The sequence below is a fragment of the Populus nigra genome, chromosome 1, assembly GCF_951802175.1.
Source record: "Populus nigra chromosome 1, ddPopNigr1.1, whole genome shotgun sequence".
Classification (NCBI taxonomy): Eukaryota; Viridiplantae; Streptophyta; class Magnoliopsida; order Malpighiales; family Salicaceae; genus Populus; species Populus nigra.
The window spans coordinates 12,589,965-12,609,283 of NC_084852.1; the positions used below are offsets into that span (position 1 = coordinate 12,589,965).

Genomic DNA, 19,319 nt, shown 5'->3' on the forward strand with positions numbered 1-19,319 from the left:
TGAAATTATTAATTTTCTTATAATAAAAATTGACATATAATTAAATAAATAAAATTGATTAACTCCTCTTGGCACGAGATCAACTATCTTAATCTGTATCTATCTCTTGAATTTTCAATTTATTTTTTAACCAGCGTTAATGAATTTTTTTTAACATTTATTCACACATATAAATCTTGATTTATTTGATTAAACTCATGTGTTAACTTTTTATTTAACAATTAATTTGTTTTTTTAAGCTAAAAAACACACTTAAAACGCCTGAACATTTTCTTATGTTAAAAATTAAATTTTGATTCGACTCGAATTGAAGCACTTGTAAGATGACTAGTAAAATGTGTAAGGAAAAGAAATATATTGTCATAGGTAAAAGAAAGCAATAAGTAGCATAAAATTATGAGTAAACTGTATAATAAATTATGTATATAAGACTAACCATTGTGTTTAAGCTATGAGATGATATATTTATATATTTATAGAGATAAAATCTCACATAAACATAAAATCTTAATCTTAAACAAACAATTTATAACATATAAAAATTGTACAATATTAATCGTAGCATAATTTGCACTTATTTACTTGCACATATTTTTCTGGCAGACATCTCTACAATAATATATGCTTATATCAATTTATAATATCCATAAGTTAAGTTCTTTTTTATATAGGATTAATCAATCACTTAATGTGAAACTTAATCTCTTAGATGATTTTCGAGCTTAACCTTCTTTATTGGTTGGTGTTTAATTTTATTTTTCTTCATTATTTTTCTTAAAAACTAACAATAAACTATATTGTTGTTAATCACATGATACATGAATGGTTTAATTTTTGTATAACTAATGCATCCATATTTCTTTATTTAATATAAATGAAAGAATATTGATTTACCTTTTATATTTCAATCAATCATAAAATTGACCATGAATGACATGGAAAATCAAGAATTGTTTTTCCAAAATGTCTACCATATTTCATTGTCTAACATGTTAGACATTTAAGAAATTTCAAAATAAAATGTTTTCTAGCTTTCTGACATGATATTACAATTACAATAACTATAATTTTGATTTATAGTTAATTTATCAATTCAATCAATTAACTTCCTATCATTTCATCTTCTTTAAAAAGCTCCCAATCCTTATTCGAAGAAACTAAAGATTTCTAAAAAAAGGATAAACCTTAACCTTACTTCTCTCTTTAAACACATAAATGACATCTTCAAGCTTTGCAAAATAAAACCCTTTTCTTATCACCCACTTCTAGCATTACATAGATTGTATCACTAATGTACACTGATCTATCATCAACATTTCCCTAAAAATACTGATTCAAGAATGTCTTTGGGTAATATTAAGAAGAAACTCTATAAGAAGAAGATAATTTGTTTGCCTTAGATATATAAAGAAAAGCTTCCACGTTAGAAAAATCAAGCGAACCTTAATATATAGAGACAATAAAACTACACTTTGATGAAGAATGAAAATGCTAATAGATCTTTGACGTAATCCAACTATATAGAATTACCACTAAGCCTAGTAAGGATATGTGACAACTTTATCATTTTTTAGTCAAATCAAATAACATCTTTGTATTTAGGTATAGGATGCAAATTATATTTCTATATGATTTGGCTTTGATAGGAGCCTATACTCAAGAGGTTAGCTTTGTGCATCCATATAATTTATTATAGGTCAATTTGAAGACTTATTAGTAAGTACTACTAAATATAGTGTTATTTTTAAGAAGGAGAAGAAATGAACCAAAATTTCCTTCTAGATAGAACATGTGGCTTTTTTCTCTCTCTCTTTTGGGTATATAGATATTTAATTTTTTCCAGGTCTTATAAATTAAATAAGACCTAGTTAAATATAGTGGTGACCTTGGCTAATGGTAGGACCATTTTCCTAAGACCTTTTATGTTAAATCATATATATATGGTATTAGAGGAATGCCAAGTGAGAGGTGAAGACCAACCACCCTTTCATGATACAAGGAAACTTTTATTGAATTTTATGGTGGATTTAAGCATGGGAAACTATAAATTTCCATGAATCTAGTGTCGTGTAGTCGAATTTGGACTCCCTATTAATTTGTAGAGGACAAGTTTGATGATGATCCCTTTCCATAACTTTCCTTTCAAGAGATACCTAGAAATTTTTCTATCTATGACAAGGAGTGACCGATCCATGGTTATTTAAGTGTTTATAAGAACATGCCCTAGATGGCTATTAATTCTTAAACATCAAAGAATAAATTGTAAGGGAGAGGAGAACATTGTAGTGTGAAAAATTATTCTAACCTAAAAGGATCTACAATATAGTCTAGCGATAGATTTATTATAAAGGAACAACTATTGTTCTTATGAGCCCTATAACCTTCATTTCGTGGCAAGACAAACGAAGTTTGTATATTGTGTTCCATTTCTAATGTACTATACCATTAATAGTTCTAATCTAGACAATAATTTTCAAAATTCTAAAGGAAGTGAAAAATAATAGTTAACAAAACATAGTTTTGGATTCTATAGTGTGAGAGACTTTATGCTAACTTAGGAAATTAATTAAGGTTTTTCCTATTATACAAGAAAGCTATATATATGTCATCTTAAACCCTTCTTTAAAAAAGATGGCTAAGAAACTTTTATATGATGAAGAGCCTTTTATAAAAGATGGTAAGAGAAGGCCCACTAAAAATTTAGCCAGTAGATCAACTAGGAAATTGAGCATAAAAAACTTTTGGTGAGAAATCTTTATACTTTAGTTATTCATTATACCTTATTGGATAACTTGTCTTCTAATATATTTTCTTATTTTTTAGCATCATAATCTATGAGGGCTCCTTCTCTAAAGGTCTCTCAACCTACCAATTATATATAGCACATTATTGTTGAAAAAGAAAAAGATAATGCTTATAGGAAAAGCTGAACTTATATTTCTATGTATTGTTATTACCTTTAAATAAGCATTACAGGACATTTATGCAGGATTGATTATATATATATATATATATATATATATATATATATATATATATATATATATATGATTTGTCTACAGAGATTATAGAAACATAATGAATTATAAATATTATGGAGATCATGAAGTGAATAAATAAGGAGGATCTTAGCAGAGAGATCCCAACAGAGGATCTCTCAGTAAAGAGATCTCAGCAAGATCTTTGCATCTGCATATCTCTATATCTCATCATCCCCCCTCAAGCTTAAGGCAGGGTTGGACTAAGATAGAGCTTGCCATGATTTGGAATAAATTTTGTAGCACAAAGGGATTTGGTAAAAATATCTGCAATTTAATCTGATTCTAGAATGTATTACCAAAGAGAGAACACCACTCACAACCCATTCATAAACAAAGTGAACATCAATTTTGATGTGTTTTGTACGATGATGGAACATTAGATTCTTACCCATATGAATGGCATTAAGATTGTCACTATACAACATAGAAGGAGGGACACAATAGCCAATATTCTTGAGTAAATGCATAAACCACATAAACTTACCTGTAGTTGAGGCTAAGACATGGTATTTAGCCTCGGTTGTCGATCGAGACACAATAGCTTGTTTCTTAGCGCCTTAAGATATCAAATTATCGCCCAAAAAGATAACAAAATCAGTAGTGGAATGTTTGTCATCCTTGCAACTAGCCCAATCAACATCACAAAAACCACAAAGTTTATGAATAGGGGTACAGACTTAGTGAAGACCAATATTGAGAGTATCCTCTTAACAACAATAAGGTGAATATTATGGGGTGCTTGCATAAATTGATAGACTTGATGAACAACATAGGAGATGTTGAGTCTAAATTGATAGACTTGATGAACAACATAGGAGATGTTGAGTCTGGTTAGAGTGAGATATTATAATGAGCCAACCAAACGATGATAAAGGAAAGGATTAACTAAGGGAGCACCATTAAAAGTAGACATAAAAGGCCCCGATGCTAGTAGAGTGCTTACAAGTTTGGTGCCATCAAGACCAAACTTTTAAAGAAGAGACAGTAAATACCTTGTATGAGTGACAGTGGACTCATCGTAAGCTATTTGAAGACCTAAAAAGTAATGAATGTCACCACGATCTTTCACATAGAAGATGAAAGATAGGTGTGCAATAAACTTGTCTCTGTGAAGAGGAACTTCCTATTAAAAGAATGTCATCAACATAAATGAGTAAAAGAAGAATGCATGACCCTTGAGTGTGATAGAATAAAGATTAATCATAGGGACATTATGTGAATCTCATTTGCTGGATATAAGTATTGAATTTTAGGTACTAGGCGTGAAAGGTTGCTTTAAACCTTACAAAGCTTTATGGAGATGATAAATATGATCTAGATAAAAGGAATCCTCAAAACCTAGGGTTGAGCCAAATATACTTGTTCGTGTAGGTCACCATGAAGAAAGGCATTACTAACATCTAGTTGTCTGATAGACAAGCCTTGAGATAACCTAATGGTAAAGATTAACTAAATAGTACTTGGTTTGATGACTGGACTAAAGGTTTCATTATAATCTAGGCTTCGTTGTTGTGTAAATCCACGAGTCACTAGTTGAGCTTTATACCTTTCAATAGAGCTATCAGATCGTGTTTTGATTTTGAACACCCATTTACTGTTGAGAACATTTATATTTGGTTGTCTAGGTTCCAAAGTCCAGGTGTTGTTAGTGTGAAGAGCATCCATTTTAGCTTGCATTGCTTGATGTCATTGCAGATGTTGAAGTACGCTAGCTCTTGTTGTTGAGTGATAAGGTTAACAACAAAACAAACAGGTATTGGATGTTGTGAAGAGAAGAATACCTTGGGTTTTAGCTTCCCTATTTGAGCCCGTGTAACCATATGATGATATCGTTGTGGAGCAAGTATAGGAAAAGCCTCTGGTGCTAAAGTATTGAATTCTGGTGTAGTGAATGGAGGAATTGGAGACTGAGATACTGATACACTTTGAAAATTGTTTGCTGAAACATGATGTATTATTTTTTGATCTGAGATAGTTGTTTTTTCAGTCATGGTCTTGAGTAGTCGATGAAGTGCTCTGACTTTAAATAATTGAGAAACATGTGTGTCAGGTTTCTGCATGCAGAAATTGAGATTCATTAAATTTCACATGACGAGATATGTAGAGGCGACTTGTCTAAGGTTCAAGACAGAGATATCCTTTGTGATTATTTGAATAACCCAAGAAATACACACCATGTGGATTTAAAGTCGAATTTTGATCAATCAAATTGTGCAAGTAATGGGTAGCAGGAACACCAAAAAACTCGTAGGGAATTATAAGCAGAAGCATAACCGAAAATAACTTCATGCGGTGAGTTGTAACCAAGAACAGAAGTAGGTAGATGATTTATTAGAAATATTATGGTAAAAAAAGTTGTTGTTCAGAATTGTATCAGAACATAAGCATGTGATAACAATGTTAATCCAGATTCCACGATATGCCATTGACGACGTTCAACCAATTCATTTTGTTCTGGTGTTTATGGACATAAGAATCTATTAATGATACCATTAGTTTTGAAACGATTATGCAGGCTTTAATTAACAAACTCACCACCCCTATCACTTTGAGTTATTTTAACATAAACATCAAATTGTTTTTCCGTTTGATTAAGGAATGTAGAAAATATTGTTGCTACGTCATATTTACGATTCATAAGAAAGAACCATATATATCAAGAATATTCATCAATAATGATTAAATAAAATTGATAGCCATCATAAGAAGAAACAAATGCAGGACCCCATACATTTTGTGTGAAGTGTATGTAAAAAAAAAGTAGCATAGGATTTACGAGATTCAAATGGTAACTTTGTTGACTTTCCCAAAATATAGCCTTCATATAAAGCATTTTGTTTATTTATAGATGGTAAACATAACTTTATAAGAATCTGAGCTTGAGGATGGTCAAGTCGTGCATGCCACAAGTTGCTAGATACTTTATTGGCTAAAAAACTAACTAGAGATGTTGAAAGTTGTAGGTTGGTCGGATACAACCCATTCTTTATGGAACCCTTAAGGACTACCTACTTCACCTTCATGTCCTTGAAAACAAATCCCTATGGATAAAACAGAAATTAACAATTATTTTCTCTTGTAAATTAAGAAACAGATGGTAGTTTCTTTTTAATTGCAGGAACCATATAAACATCATTTAACTTCAGATTAGTGGTAAGAAAAATAATGTGTCCAGTGCTAGTGATAGGCAAGTCATGACCATTACCAACCATGACAGAATTGTTGCCAAGATAATAGTTAATACCTTGAACTTCATTTGTGTTAGAGGTCATATGTTGGTTTGTACTAGTGTCAGAATACCAGATCTCTTCTGCAATTTCTCCAATTTTGATAGTAGTAAAAGCTTTGTATTGATCTTCATCAGAAGCAAAACATCTGTCTATTTTGTGATTAGGCCCCCCACATTGAAAACAAGTGATGACACCATATCCACGACCACCATGATGTGAGAATTGTTTCTGACAAGTTCCACATGAGCCTATATTAAAGTGAGGGAATCGAGTCTTTTTATCTCGTGATGATGAAGTACTGCTTATGGAATTTCTTCTAGTGAAATTGTGATTATTGCAGCCTTGAGTGCTGGGGTTCACCCATGGCTTTGAGTTTTTTCAGCTACGATTTGTATAAAAAGCAATGTTGGAAGTAGTTGTTTGTGCTCCTTGAAGTTGAATTTCAAATTCATGGAGTTTGCCAATAACTCCTTCAAGAGATGGAAAAATATCTTTTGCATTCAATGTTGCTACTATAAGATCAAATTCAGATTTTAATCCTCGAAAAATGCAGATGATGAACTTATCGTCATCCATTGGTTTTCCTGCACTATAGAAAGACAAAGCTAAAGATTTTGCTTTGTGTAAATAATCTTTTAAAAAATAAGTACATTTATTCAAGGACTGTATCTCGCCATTGATTTGTTGAATACGATCTTGAGTGTGAGTACCATAAAGAGTCTTTAACACTTGTCATGCAATGGATAATGTAATACTATTTTCATCATGTACTCACTCATAGCCTTACAAATTGTAACATCATTTTTAGTTCTGGTAGGTTTATAAGGTCCATTCTTTATAGATAACTATAAATCATAATTAATGAATTGAAGATCTATAATCATCATAGCTTTCCAATAGGCATAGTCATTACCATCAAAGAAAGGTGGCCTAGAGGTTGATGATCCTTCATTTTGTACATTAAAATTAATGGTTACAATTCTACTTAAAGTCTAAGCAAACTTATATAAATGAGAATCGAATTTTAATGCCAATTGTTGTTATAAGATTAAGGCAACAATAACATCTAAAAGGGTGAATTAGATGTTCTACTAATATTAACAAATATTGCAATTAATTCAAAAAAACAACACAATTAACCAACAATATAATTAAATTGTGTAAAGTAAAAGGATAAGGAAGAGAGATTGCAAATTCGATTTTTATGTGGTTCAACAAACTTACATCCACACCTCACGTACCAAGCGGCCTTGAGTATTATATTATTAACGAATCCAAGCCAGAGATTACAATGTCCTTGATGAATCCTTATTGAGCCCCTTTTTTTTTCTCACCACTTGAAGAAATATCAACTGCAAGATTTTTTACCTTGGTGATGCATCTCACCAATGACCAAGAGTTTTTCTTCTAAACTCTTAAAAGTTTACAATTATTTGAAATGTAACAACATTATTTCAAAGAGTACATAATACAATTAAAAACTATAATGTCTATAACTCACTAAATAACATTTGGTATCACCAAACGATCAACTAGTTCACGCATAATTCTAGTTTTGATAGTTTTAAACCTAATAAATTCTTAAAACCATTTTATCAATCATTTTAAAATGTATGCAAAGTGAAGTGTGTAAATTTATTTTTGTTAGTGTTATCAAGTAGGATATAAAGATTTATATATGAGCACTAAAATGAAAAATTCATTTTGCTTTCTTGTTGGACTTGATCCATGATTGTTGATGTATTCTTACATGTTTAAAGCTTATTCTCAATCAATCATATTATTAATACAATTTTGATATTATTATCATCATCAATATATATATATATTACCTAAAGATCAATAGAAACAACCACTCATTTTCTCTTTGGCCATTTATCTTTTAATTTTAGTTTTTGTTAATAATTTTAAAATAATTGACCATCAACTTGGCAGGATTCAGTAAAAAAATAGAGATTAAAATGAAAAAAAAACCGCTTCTTTAATCAATAATGATATGTACAAAGATGGATAATGCATGTGTGTCCAGTAAATGACCTCTAGGCTTAGTTCTTTTATATATATATATATATATATATATATATATATATATATATATATATATTCCATAAAAAAACTCAAGAAAACCACAATATGTATAAACACAAAGAATTAGTAAATAAATATATATTTAAAATTATAGATATAATTATTATAAAAAACAACGGGTCATTATTAAAAGAGTCATGTTAAAATGATAAGTCTATTTATTGACTCCTAAATGTAAACTATTGCTGCCAATTGGTTCACCATCATCTTTTCCCAATATCTTCTATCGTTCGTGGATGTTTTATTTTTTCTCTTTGCGTGCTGACAAGTCACCTTCTCCTAAAATAGGAGAACCAATCATATCATGACAAGTGGACTGTTGCCAGATTGTTTGTGCTCATGATGTGGACGCCATTCTTGCTGTCTTCCAACCAGCACTTGTCACCTTTTACTCAGTGGCTCGAGCCATCCCGATTCCATCACTGAGTGGGCAGATAGGGATCTCTAGTCCAACTCAATTGTTAATTTACCACATATTATCTGATATGTTTGTTTTAGTGAGATTAATGGTCGGTGTCTCTGTCTATATATATATATTGGCCGGAGTTTTGCTTAAGCTCCTCCAACAAGTCGCCGGCTAGATTTTCCGGCAATGTGTAACTTACGCTCGTTCTTCACTCCTCTACTAGCTGTGCTACTACTTCAGTCATTGGTGGTTGTTGTCTCTGCCGAGGGATCTGCTACTACCTGGCAAACACTCACCGGTCTGTCTTTGCTTTTCTCTCACTACCACGCACTCAGATTTCTCTCTCCCTCTAGATTTTGTGTTTGTTTGCTAGGAAAATGCATGTGATGCTCGATTTTCTATTTTAGAATTACAGCTTAGGAGCTAGTTGCATTTGTAGGGAAGTTTGCTTTCCGTCTTTGAAGATTTGGCCTTAAATAAATTTTGAAAATATATAAGAGATGCAATATTTTACTCTCTCTTTTTTTTTTTTTTTACATTTGATTTATGATAAATGAGTAATGAGTAGAATTTGTGATAATTTTATTTATGGTATCTTAGATCGTTAAACACCGTTTTAAATAAGCTTTAGTTAAGAAAATAGCAAGGAACAACATGGTTAGTATTTCTAGAATAAGATCACTTGTTTGTATTGGGCCTTGAAGATTACTTTAAATTCAAAGAGTAAAATTGATTTCTTTTTCGGAAGCTGATTTTGATTTCATCATGGGCTTATGCAAAATGAATTCTTGAATTTCTTTCTTTTCTTGGAGAAATCACATCATGTCATTTATGGAAAACCTTCAATTTATATGAAATTCCTACCAGTTCAGTTCATTATACACACAAAAAAAAAAGTGCATGCATTTCTTTTTCATGAATTACAGGCTTTTGGATATTGGTGTTGTGGGTGGTTTTTCATTTTTATTTTTACATTTCCCCACCTGGCTTTCCAAAAACCGGAGGTTTCTATAAATCTGAGTTTGTTGAGAAAATTGACAAAAAAAAAAAAAATGTTGGTCAATAAAATTCTTTCAAGAAAAATGGCTACTCATAAGATTCTTGGTGCTTTCCAAAATATTTCTATTATGAATACCCAAAAAATGTTGAACTTGCAACTTAACTAATTCTTACATGCTCACAAAATAATTTGATGTGATTTGTGTTGCAATAACAATTTTTGGTTAGTGAACTTGCAATCTGTGTTGCAGTAAATTTGCATGGATAAAAATATGACCCTATAACACATTTGAGTAGAGTCAATCGACCTTGTAATGAAAAAAGCTCACTAATTAATTTCATTCTGCAGGAAATCCCCCTTTAGTCATAGCACGTGGCGGGTTTTCAGGAGTATTTCCTGATTCTAGCTCAGTTGCTTTCCAGTTTGCAACGCTTACAAGTTTGCCGAATGTTGTCCTATGGTGTGATGTGCAGTTAACTAAAGATGGTGTGGGGATTTGTGCCCCTGATCTCAGGCTTGACAATTCTACTAGCATTGCACAAGTTATGAAAAATAAGGATAAGTTGTACCTAGTTAATGGAATTCCTACCCGAGGATGGTTCACAGTGGATTTCACTCTCAATGAATTGTCACTTGTATTCTGTGAGTTCGGCTAAGATTTCAACAACTTGCTTCATATGGTTATTGGTCATTTTTTGGTAGCCTGTTTATTTCTATACTTATTGTAAAGTATTATTATTACATGAAGTGATCATTTGAAATATCCAGATTTTCTTATTGTTGATTGCTAAAAATTTGCATGAATCAAGTGAATCAACTGCCATTTCCTTCTTTTCATTTTTTGTTGAAATTAGCAGTGAAGTGCAAAGGGGGGAGTCAAACTCAAGACCTTACCCCTCTTATTTGCATAAGAATAACACAAAAATACAAGCTGTTTATTCTCCATTCTTATTATTTATTATTGTTGTTATAGTCTTTTTGTTTGTAAAGTTTGCTTGATGTATAAGTGGTAGTTAGTAATGGTCAAGCATAAAAGACAGTTAATAACATCAGGTCATTTAGAGACACTGATAGTTTTATTGCAATCAAATATTTGAAGAAAAAACCAATGGGGGTTGTTTTGTTTTTGGATTTGGATATCCAATTGTTGATCTTCAGATTTTACTGATAGGGACCTGCTCATTAGTCTCCGAAGGAGGTTTTATCTAATTTGATCTTCATGAGATTGACTATGAAAATTTTCTTAGCATACCAGTCTGCGTGAATCAACAGTTTCTTAACTTCTCAGTTCCTACCTTGAATTTCTGATTCTGACATTTTTTTCCTTGACAGTGATTCAGGGGATCTATTCTCGGAGTGAAAGGTTTGATAACGGTTATGCCATCCAAACTGTTGAGGATGTGGCGAACTTAAAACCACCAGGCTTATGGTTGAATATTCAGGTAGAGAAACAATATAATTTCTGTTTTATCTTACACCAGTACCTTCTACGAACTAATTAACATGAAGCCTTCTTTACTGCTGTTGCTATTCTTCCCTTCCCTTTAATTCAGTGGAACGTGCACTACCATCTATTATTTCAACCAAATCATTTTGTTGTGATACTTTCGCAGCATGATGCATTCTTCACACAGCACAATTTGAGTATGAGAAGCTATGTACTGTCTCTATCCAGAAGGGTTGTCATTAATCATCTCTCATCACCAGAAGCGGGTTTCTTGAGAAGTATTGCTAAGAGATTTAACCTAAATATAACAAAACTGGTCTTCCGGTTTCTGGAACCAAATGTCATCGAGCCATCAACAAATGAGACATATGGTTCTCTCTCAAAGAACTTTACTTTCATCAAGACATTTGCATCTGGAATTCTTATCCCTAAGTCATACATATGGCCTTTAGATGCAAGTAATTACTTGCAGCCTCATACTTCTATCGTCTCGGATGCACACAAGGCAGGGCTAGAGGTTTTTGTATCAGAATTTTATAATGATGTTCCACTGAGTTACAATTACAGTTATGATCCTGTAACTGAGTATCTCAATTTTGTTGATAATGGTGTCTTCTCTGTTGATGGCGTGCTCTCTGACTTTCCAGTAACTCCTTCTGCGGCTATTGGTAAGCTGTAATCCTTCTCTTTAAGCATCATAGATCTGAATAAACCGTGAACTATTGGTTCAATCTAGTGTTTTTCAACTTAAATAACTGGACATTCGGCAGTAATTTCTTTATGGGAGCAGTTGTTAGCTTGCCTACCATCATTTAACTTTCAACTGTTGCTACTTCTAGTTTCTCATGTCAGAACATGCTTGATACTTGATTCCTTATCACTGCATGATTCAAATTTTGGACAAACTTAAAAGGTTTAGTACTGTGACTGCTGTTATCATTGACTCATAGAACCATTGAGACAATTTCTCTTCTTATCCTAGCTGTAATCTTTCGGTTGGAGTTAAAGATTATAATGCTTAAGTTCTGTCTGGATATTTCTCCTAATCCGGAGAATAAATATTTTGAGATTCTGATTTCTCCTTCTGTATTGCAGATTGTTTTTCTGGTCTAGGCAGGAATGCTACACCTCAAGGTGCAAAATTATTTTCTGATTCTTTTTATATGAGATATAACTTCAAAGGATATTGCATTTTTTGAACATTAGTACTTACCTCTTCCGTCCTCCTTTTCTCATGGTTCAGTGAACCTTTCGGTCATCTCAAAAAATGGTGCAAGTGGAGACTACCCTGGCTGCACTGATTTGGCTTACCAGAATGCTATTTTAGATGGTGCTGATGTTATTGATTGTCCTGTTCAAATATCAAAAGACGGGATACCATTTTGCTTGGGCTCTATAAATCTTTATGATAGTACAACAGTTGCCCAATCAAGTTACAGCAATCGTTCACAGAATATTCCACAGATTAAGGCAGGCCGTGGGATATTCACCTTTAGCTTAACATGGAGTGAGATTCAGAACTTACGTCGTAAGTTCAAACTGGTTGGCTTTTACTTCATTGCGTTTTCAATCTTCGGTTGCACCCTCTTCCCAATAAAACATGATTTTTTTTATAAACTTTTATGCTTTTATTGTGGGACAAAGTTTGGCCTATGAACAAACAATTACATGGAGGGGCATTACTCAATCCTCACATTCTGTTAAAATAGAATGCTCAGTACTGGATCACAAAGTTAAACTAATTTAGGACATTGAGGAAGAGAAATAAAGAGTGGCCAGCCAAAAAAAACACATCCATCTAGGGCTCAAAGGAAATCATGTCTTGGTCGTGGGAGTCACAAGGCAAGATCTCATAACCAGCCATTCCCACCACTTGAGATTTGAGAATAAATACATGAAAAGAATTACAGAAATTACAATTCTTGGAACAATACTAAACGCAAATGTCCGTTGCCTGGCACCATTCTTTTGATTTTGCTCTCTTTACATTTTGAAAGGTAGAATTTTGTGAGAAAAGGAACTGAAATATTCCTCTGCTCTTTTTTTTTTTTTTGACTCCTGCCCAACTCTAAATTCTGCTTTGTAATCTAGTTGTTGTTTGAATTCCATTTTATGTTTCTTTGTGGATGTATGATTGTCCAAATGTTTTCATAGAAGATAATGATTTTGTGTTGATCTTTTTCTTTTTTCATTGTAGCGGTGATGTCCAATCCATATTCAAAATATGAGTTGTCACGGAATCCCAATTTCAGAAATTCAGGGAACTTTCTAACATTGTCTGATTTCTTAGCATTGGCAAAGAACACTAGCTCGCTCTCTGGTGTCTTGATTAGCATTGAGGTGGGTTTTTGCTAAGCTCACATTACTCGTACATGATCCTTCATTTGAATCATCTGATTCCTGCTATAGCATTTGCTGCATTTTTACTCTGAACTTGCATAAACTGCTTGAACTTAATATTCCTTTGATTGTTTGTGGAAATTTTACATTTTTCCTGTTGGATGCAAAGCATGTTATCAAAATCAAATTTATCATCACACTACACCTTATTAGTAAACAAAGCAGTGCTTAATTGGTTAGTTCTGTCAGTGGAACATATTATCTCTTCTATGTTTCGTCCCCAACTTGGAAACCATTTCACACATGGTGTTAGTTTCCATGGTTGATGAAACTTAATGGACCATCATATTCAATGGTTGCTCATATCAGATATCTCATCTGCTAGCAATCTGCATTTTCATTTCTTTAGTAGCAATAAAGATGACATTGGTTCCTGTGTTTGTATTACCGCATCCTTTGGCGTAACTTCCTGCCATGCTTCTAGTCTCATGAGTAGCTCACATGCTTAGTACAGACCTTTGAGCTATAATTGCACGCCTGGGGATTTCTCTCATTGAATAATAGAATAAGGTCTTCAACAGCAGCCAAAAAAAGAAGAATATGTGATTATTAGTTTTGTCCACATTTCATGCAGCTCAATAGAAAAAATGAAGGTTGTTCCCACCCTGACTGATGTTTGTTGTCTGTTCTGTTCATTTCAGAATGCAGCCTATCTTATACAGGAAGAGGGATTAGCCGTTACTGACAAAGTACTTGATGTCTTGAGCAAAGCTGGTTATGATGATCCAACTTCCAAGAAAGTTATGATTGAGTCCACCAACAGCTCAGTTCTAATGAAATTTAGGGACAAAAAAATTTATGAGCTTGTGTACCAGATTGAAGAGGATATTCAAGATGCTGAAGATGCAGCACTGAAGGACATCAAAGACTTTGCTAATTCTGTGGTCATCAGCAAGATCTCTGTCTTTCCTGAAAGTTCTTTATTCCTCACTGGTGTCACAAATGTTGTGCCAAAGCTGCAATCGCATGGGCTCTCAGTTTATGTGGAAACTTTCAGCAATGAGTTTGTATCTCAGGCATGGGACTTCTTCTCAGATTCAACAGTTGAAATTAACTCCTACGCCATGGTAGCCAACATCAGCGGTGTTATCACAGAATTCCCTCTGACTTCTGCCAGATACAAGAGTAAGTCACTGATGTTTCTAGTTTATATGCAACAATACAGAGTGAATCCTGGACGAAGTTGTATGTTCTGGACAAATTATTCCTTAGATGATCTTGTTCTCATGAAAATGTCAGTTTAATTTTATACTGTACCAGGCTGAGAAAAATAGGTTCGCATATTACATGTTATGTGTAGAAACCAGGTTAGGATCATACAATATGACTTGAGAGTATATTTAACTGCCATTATTTGTGTTAGTCTCCTTTCAGATTTTAGGGAAATTCCATAATAAATTTATCCACCAGACATGTAGTGATATCTGTTTGCCATTTACTAACACATTGCTCCATTTTATTGCAGGGAACCGATGCTTGGGCTATAATGTTTTACCTCCTTACATGAGCCCTGCTCAGCCTGGCGGTCTCATGCAGCTAATCTCACCTGCTGCCTTGCCCCCAGCTGAGCCTCCAAACCCAGTGTTAACTGCACCTGATGTTGAGGAAGGACCCTTGCCCTCTCATACAGCAAGTCCCCCCCCAGTTCCAGGTGGTGGAGCTACAGCAGTACCACCAGGAGCTCCAAATGGACTGCCCAAGATTGGTGCGTGCATCTTCCTGTCCAATTTGGCTATGCTCATCACCATTCTTCTGCTGCTTTGAAACTTTAACATGATCACTCTATTCAAGATCATTATGTGCTTTGTCATTTCCAATCTCTTTGGTGAAAGATGAAGCACCTTGGAGCTTTTGGTTGAACGACTGTTCAAAGCTAATCTTTTGTGTTCTTTCCCCCCTCATTTGGGTTTATTTATTGGACGGCTGTGAAGCTTTCTTTTGGATGTAGCATTGTAGGCATTTTCTTCCTCAATTCCCTACGTATTGTGAAAAAACAAATTCCTTAGAGGACACGGAAGATGTAATGGTGAATTGACTGCCTGTTTCATGGTTGTAAGATATTATTATTCTTTGATGGTAAAGTATATGGGTGGTATGGAAGAAACGTTGACGTGGTACACGAATCAATCTATTTTTTCTTTCAATTATTTTCATTGAAATGTCTTATTTAATTATTTTCATTTGTTGATCTAATAAATAAAGTGATTTGTTGATTGATAATTAATTCTTTAATTAATATGCTATCAATTTTTCGTTTTTTTTCCAAAAAAAAAATTATAATTAAAAACTTAATCTTGATCAAAGAAGTCAAATGAAATGTAAATTCTAGCTAATCAAATGAAATGTAGAGAGAAGAACAAGCACCAAACCTTTAACTGAGCTCGAGACATGGCCGCGCAAAGACTCCCTTCTTCCCCACTGGGAAACAAAACCCCTCCTGAAATCAATTTAATACAAAAACTTAAATTAGGTATCAGAATTGAATAACCCAATCGCTGAAACTACAACAGAAGCATTGTTTCCCAATCGACATTGGATCTGAATATAAAGAAAAGAACCTGAAGGGAGAAGAGCGAGGAGAAAGAGATAAAGAGGAGGAGAAATGAGAAGGAGAGATCTTGTTGTTGAGTTGAGAAAATGTAGTTGAAGGAGAAGAGAGAGTGCGTGAAGTATTGGAGATCGAAGCAGCGGAGAATGCCATTTGATTAGCTTTAACCAAAGTAAAAATGGCTACGCTTTTTATTTGTAGTTCTGTTGCTGTTTTTATCTGATCTCTGTGGGCTTTGGGTTTTAGTTTGGCATTTGGCGGCTTTTGGTCTGTGTTATTTGTTTGTGAAGGAGACGAGCGCTGATGTTGATGATGATGGATGATTTTAGGCTGATTTTCGGAGAGGGATGAGAGAGATTGTCAGTGAGTAGGAAAATACATGACAGGCCACTGATGCTGTGACACGTTATCAGACCAAAATCTCAACATAGGTCACGTGACTTTTGAGTTTTGAACCATGCGACAAGGACCGACTTTTAGAGAATGGATAGAGTGGTAGCCATTATTTTTTAAATAAATTTTTATGATAAAATGCATGTTAATTATATTTTTTTATTTTTAAAAAATTATTTTTAACATCAACACGTTAAAATAATTTAAAATATATTTATTAAATTTTAACAAAAAATAAATAATTTTTTTAAAAACACAGGTTACACCGCGTTCCCAAACTATTTTTTAGAAAGTTTGTGGTTCCATCCCTGTTTCTAAAATCCAGATTAATATTAATTTCATATTTATTAACCATTGAATAAGAAATTTGAATGTTTATATTGATTTATTGGGTTTCAAATATCCACTCAAAATTCATTATTTGAATACTATTATTCAATATGAAAAATATAAAATATATATTTGAGGGTGTATGTAATTTTTTTTATATATTAGAGTGTGTATATATTAAAGTATTCAATGAAAATAAATTGAAAGTTGTGTTAAAAATAAAACACAAATGGATAGAAAAGGCAAAAAAAATCGTTTAGTGGTGTTTAAGAGTGTGGTAGTTGTTATTTTCTAAAGTATTTTTAGCTCGAAAATACATCAAAATAGTGTTTTTTTATTTTTAAAAAATTATTTTAAACATCAGTGTATTAAAATATTTTGAAAATATATAAAAAATTAATTTTAAAAAATAAAAATAATTAAATTTTTTTAAACAAATTAAAAAAAAAACTCTTCGTATAATTTTACATAAAACATCGTCCTTGAGGTTATTTCACGGGCATCTACACACATATATAAACACTTCTTTCTCGGAAATCGATAATACAAAAAAATCGATCGCTACCGCCGTTTGGGCCAGCTCAAATGGCAGGAGGCCAAAATAAATAAATAAATAAATAAAAGAACAGTCAAGCCATTTAGGCCAGCCCAAATAGCAGGTTGGCTGTCCATTCAAGACAGCTTATCTTTTTGGCCCTCAACTAGCTTAGCTTCGTAATGTTCATCCTGGGGATTGGATCTTTCCATGCAAATTTCTAGAAAGAAATGATAATTTTATCTAAATTAATGAGTATTTATACGAACCGATCCGAATCAATTCAATTCAATTTAAATAAAAATTTAAAATTTAAATATAAAGTTTCAAGAAATTGACCACAACACAGGGAAAAGAAAGCATGTAAATTCTAGTTACAAGAAATACTAAAAGATGTGATGATTTCGTTATAACGTGCTCTACTACTCATCTCTTTATAGTTCACAGTGGATTATATTAGTTTTTTTTTTGTCCTCAAAACTTTTTTTATTGCAACTTTGCATGTGTAGTTTATGGCTCTTTTTTTATATATATAGTCTTTTCTATTTGTATATTCTCGGAAGTTCAAGGTTTCAGTCGGATTTTCAAACTTGATTAGAGGCCGATTTAATGAGATAAAGTTTGAATTAAAAGAGAAATGACCGAGCTAAAAACAAATGTGGCTCATTTGAAATTTGGGTGAAGAATTTCACTTTTATTATTGTGATGTTACGGTCACATAAATTAATTATTTTAACTTAAATAAACAAGATAGTATAAGTAAGCAAGAGGTCGATTCCACGAGAAAGGTTTAATTCAAGTTTTTACGCTAGATAATATGAAATTGAAAGGGTTTTGAAGTTATATAGGTTATGCTATGGTAAACAAAATAAAACAATCAGGCTGAATTAAATAATCTGAAACTTATCAAGAGAAAAATCTTGGTCTAAGTAAATGGTTACCTATAAAAATCAGAACTGATCATTGAAACAATACATCAATTTATATTCTGAATATTTATCTTTTCTTAACATTAGTTAGTTAACCGATCTGCAATGCAACTAACCCTAACTATTAAACAACCATAGTGTCCGTACTAGTAATTTAATTCAATAGTAGCCTTAAGAACTAGATATGATGATAAATCTAGATAACATAATTGTCTGCAATCTATGTTTGATTTGATTGAATGTTTTCTCTAAGATTAATAATATAGATCCACCATAATTATTAAACTTAGTTGCTTCACAAGTTTAAATATCACAACTCTGATTTTGATAGCAAACTTAGTAATAGATGGGTTAGAATAATAACTTAGAGTCCGCTCTAACAATCAAACTAAACAATAATAGGAAATAATCATAGGAAAACAAACATACTCATCATATAAACTGAAAAGAAAAGGTAAAATAGATCTCACAGTTTTTAAAATCAGAAGGTTTTTATGTCTTTGCAATCAAGAAAAAGAACTTAGCCTTGCATATCTATCGAAAAACTAAAGAATAGAAAAGATGAATACATGATTTCGGGTATAGGAGGAAAAGGTGGAGTTTTTTTTCTCTTTCTGGCCGCCCTCCCTTCCCTTTTCTCTTTCTTTTTTATTTGATAGGAAACCCTAATCCCTACTTCCCTAAAAAATAGTCCTTTCTAAGTAGACAATTTACATTTACATAGTGCAACAACTATTTTTCTAAAAAAGAAGAAATAGTCTTGCATAAAATCTTAAAGCTTTGACTTTGAACTTAGAGAAGTTAAATTTCCTAAATAAAGACTTGGATGTTAGTTTGGATGCTTGGGAAGTAAATTGAACTTGTTTGTTCACAAAACTTGTATGCTGGTCGAATTTATAAATCGTCTTAGAAAAATCACATCTCTCTCATTTGAGCTCCTTTTCTGCTGAAACTTGGTAGGTTGATAGATCT

General features: G+C 32.6%; 1 protein-coding gene across 1 annotated transcript; it reads left to right on the forward strand.

The window, feature by feature from the left end:
* Window positions 1–8,728: 8,728 nt before the first annotated feature.
* LOC133700640 (glycerophosphodiester phosphodiesterase GDPDL3-like) lies at window positions 8,729–15,729 on the forward strand. Its single transcript, XM_062124229.1, has 9 exons — window positions 8,729–9,063; window positions 10,114–10,407; window positions 11,098–11,207; window positions 11,379–11,880; window positions 12,308–12,346; window positions 12,456–12,740; window positions 13,410–13,552; window positions 14,254–14,737; window positions 15,078–15,729. The coding sequence occupies exons 1-9, from the start codon at window positions 8,952–8,954 to the stop codon at window positions 15,374–15,376; spliced, it is 2,268 nt and encodes a 755-aa protein (XP_061980213.1). The 5' UTR covers window positions 8,729–8,951; the 3' UTR covers window positions 15,377–15,729.
* Window positions 15,730–19,319: the final 3,590 nt, after the last annotated feature.

Coding starts and splice junctions, on each gene's coding strand:
- LOC133700640 (XM_062124229.1), top strand. CDS start 8,952: ATGTGTAACTTACGCTCGTTCTTCACTCCTCTACTAGCTGTGCTACTA. Junction 9,064..10,113: donor TACCTGGCAAACACTCACCG/GTCTGTCTTTGC, acceptor TTCATTCTGCAG/GAAATCCCCCTTTAGTCATA. Junction 12,741..13,409: donor TGAGATTCAGAACTTACGTC/GTAAGTTCAAAC, acceptor TTTTCATTGTAG/CGGTGATGTCCAATCCATAT.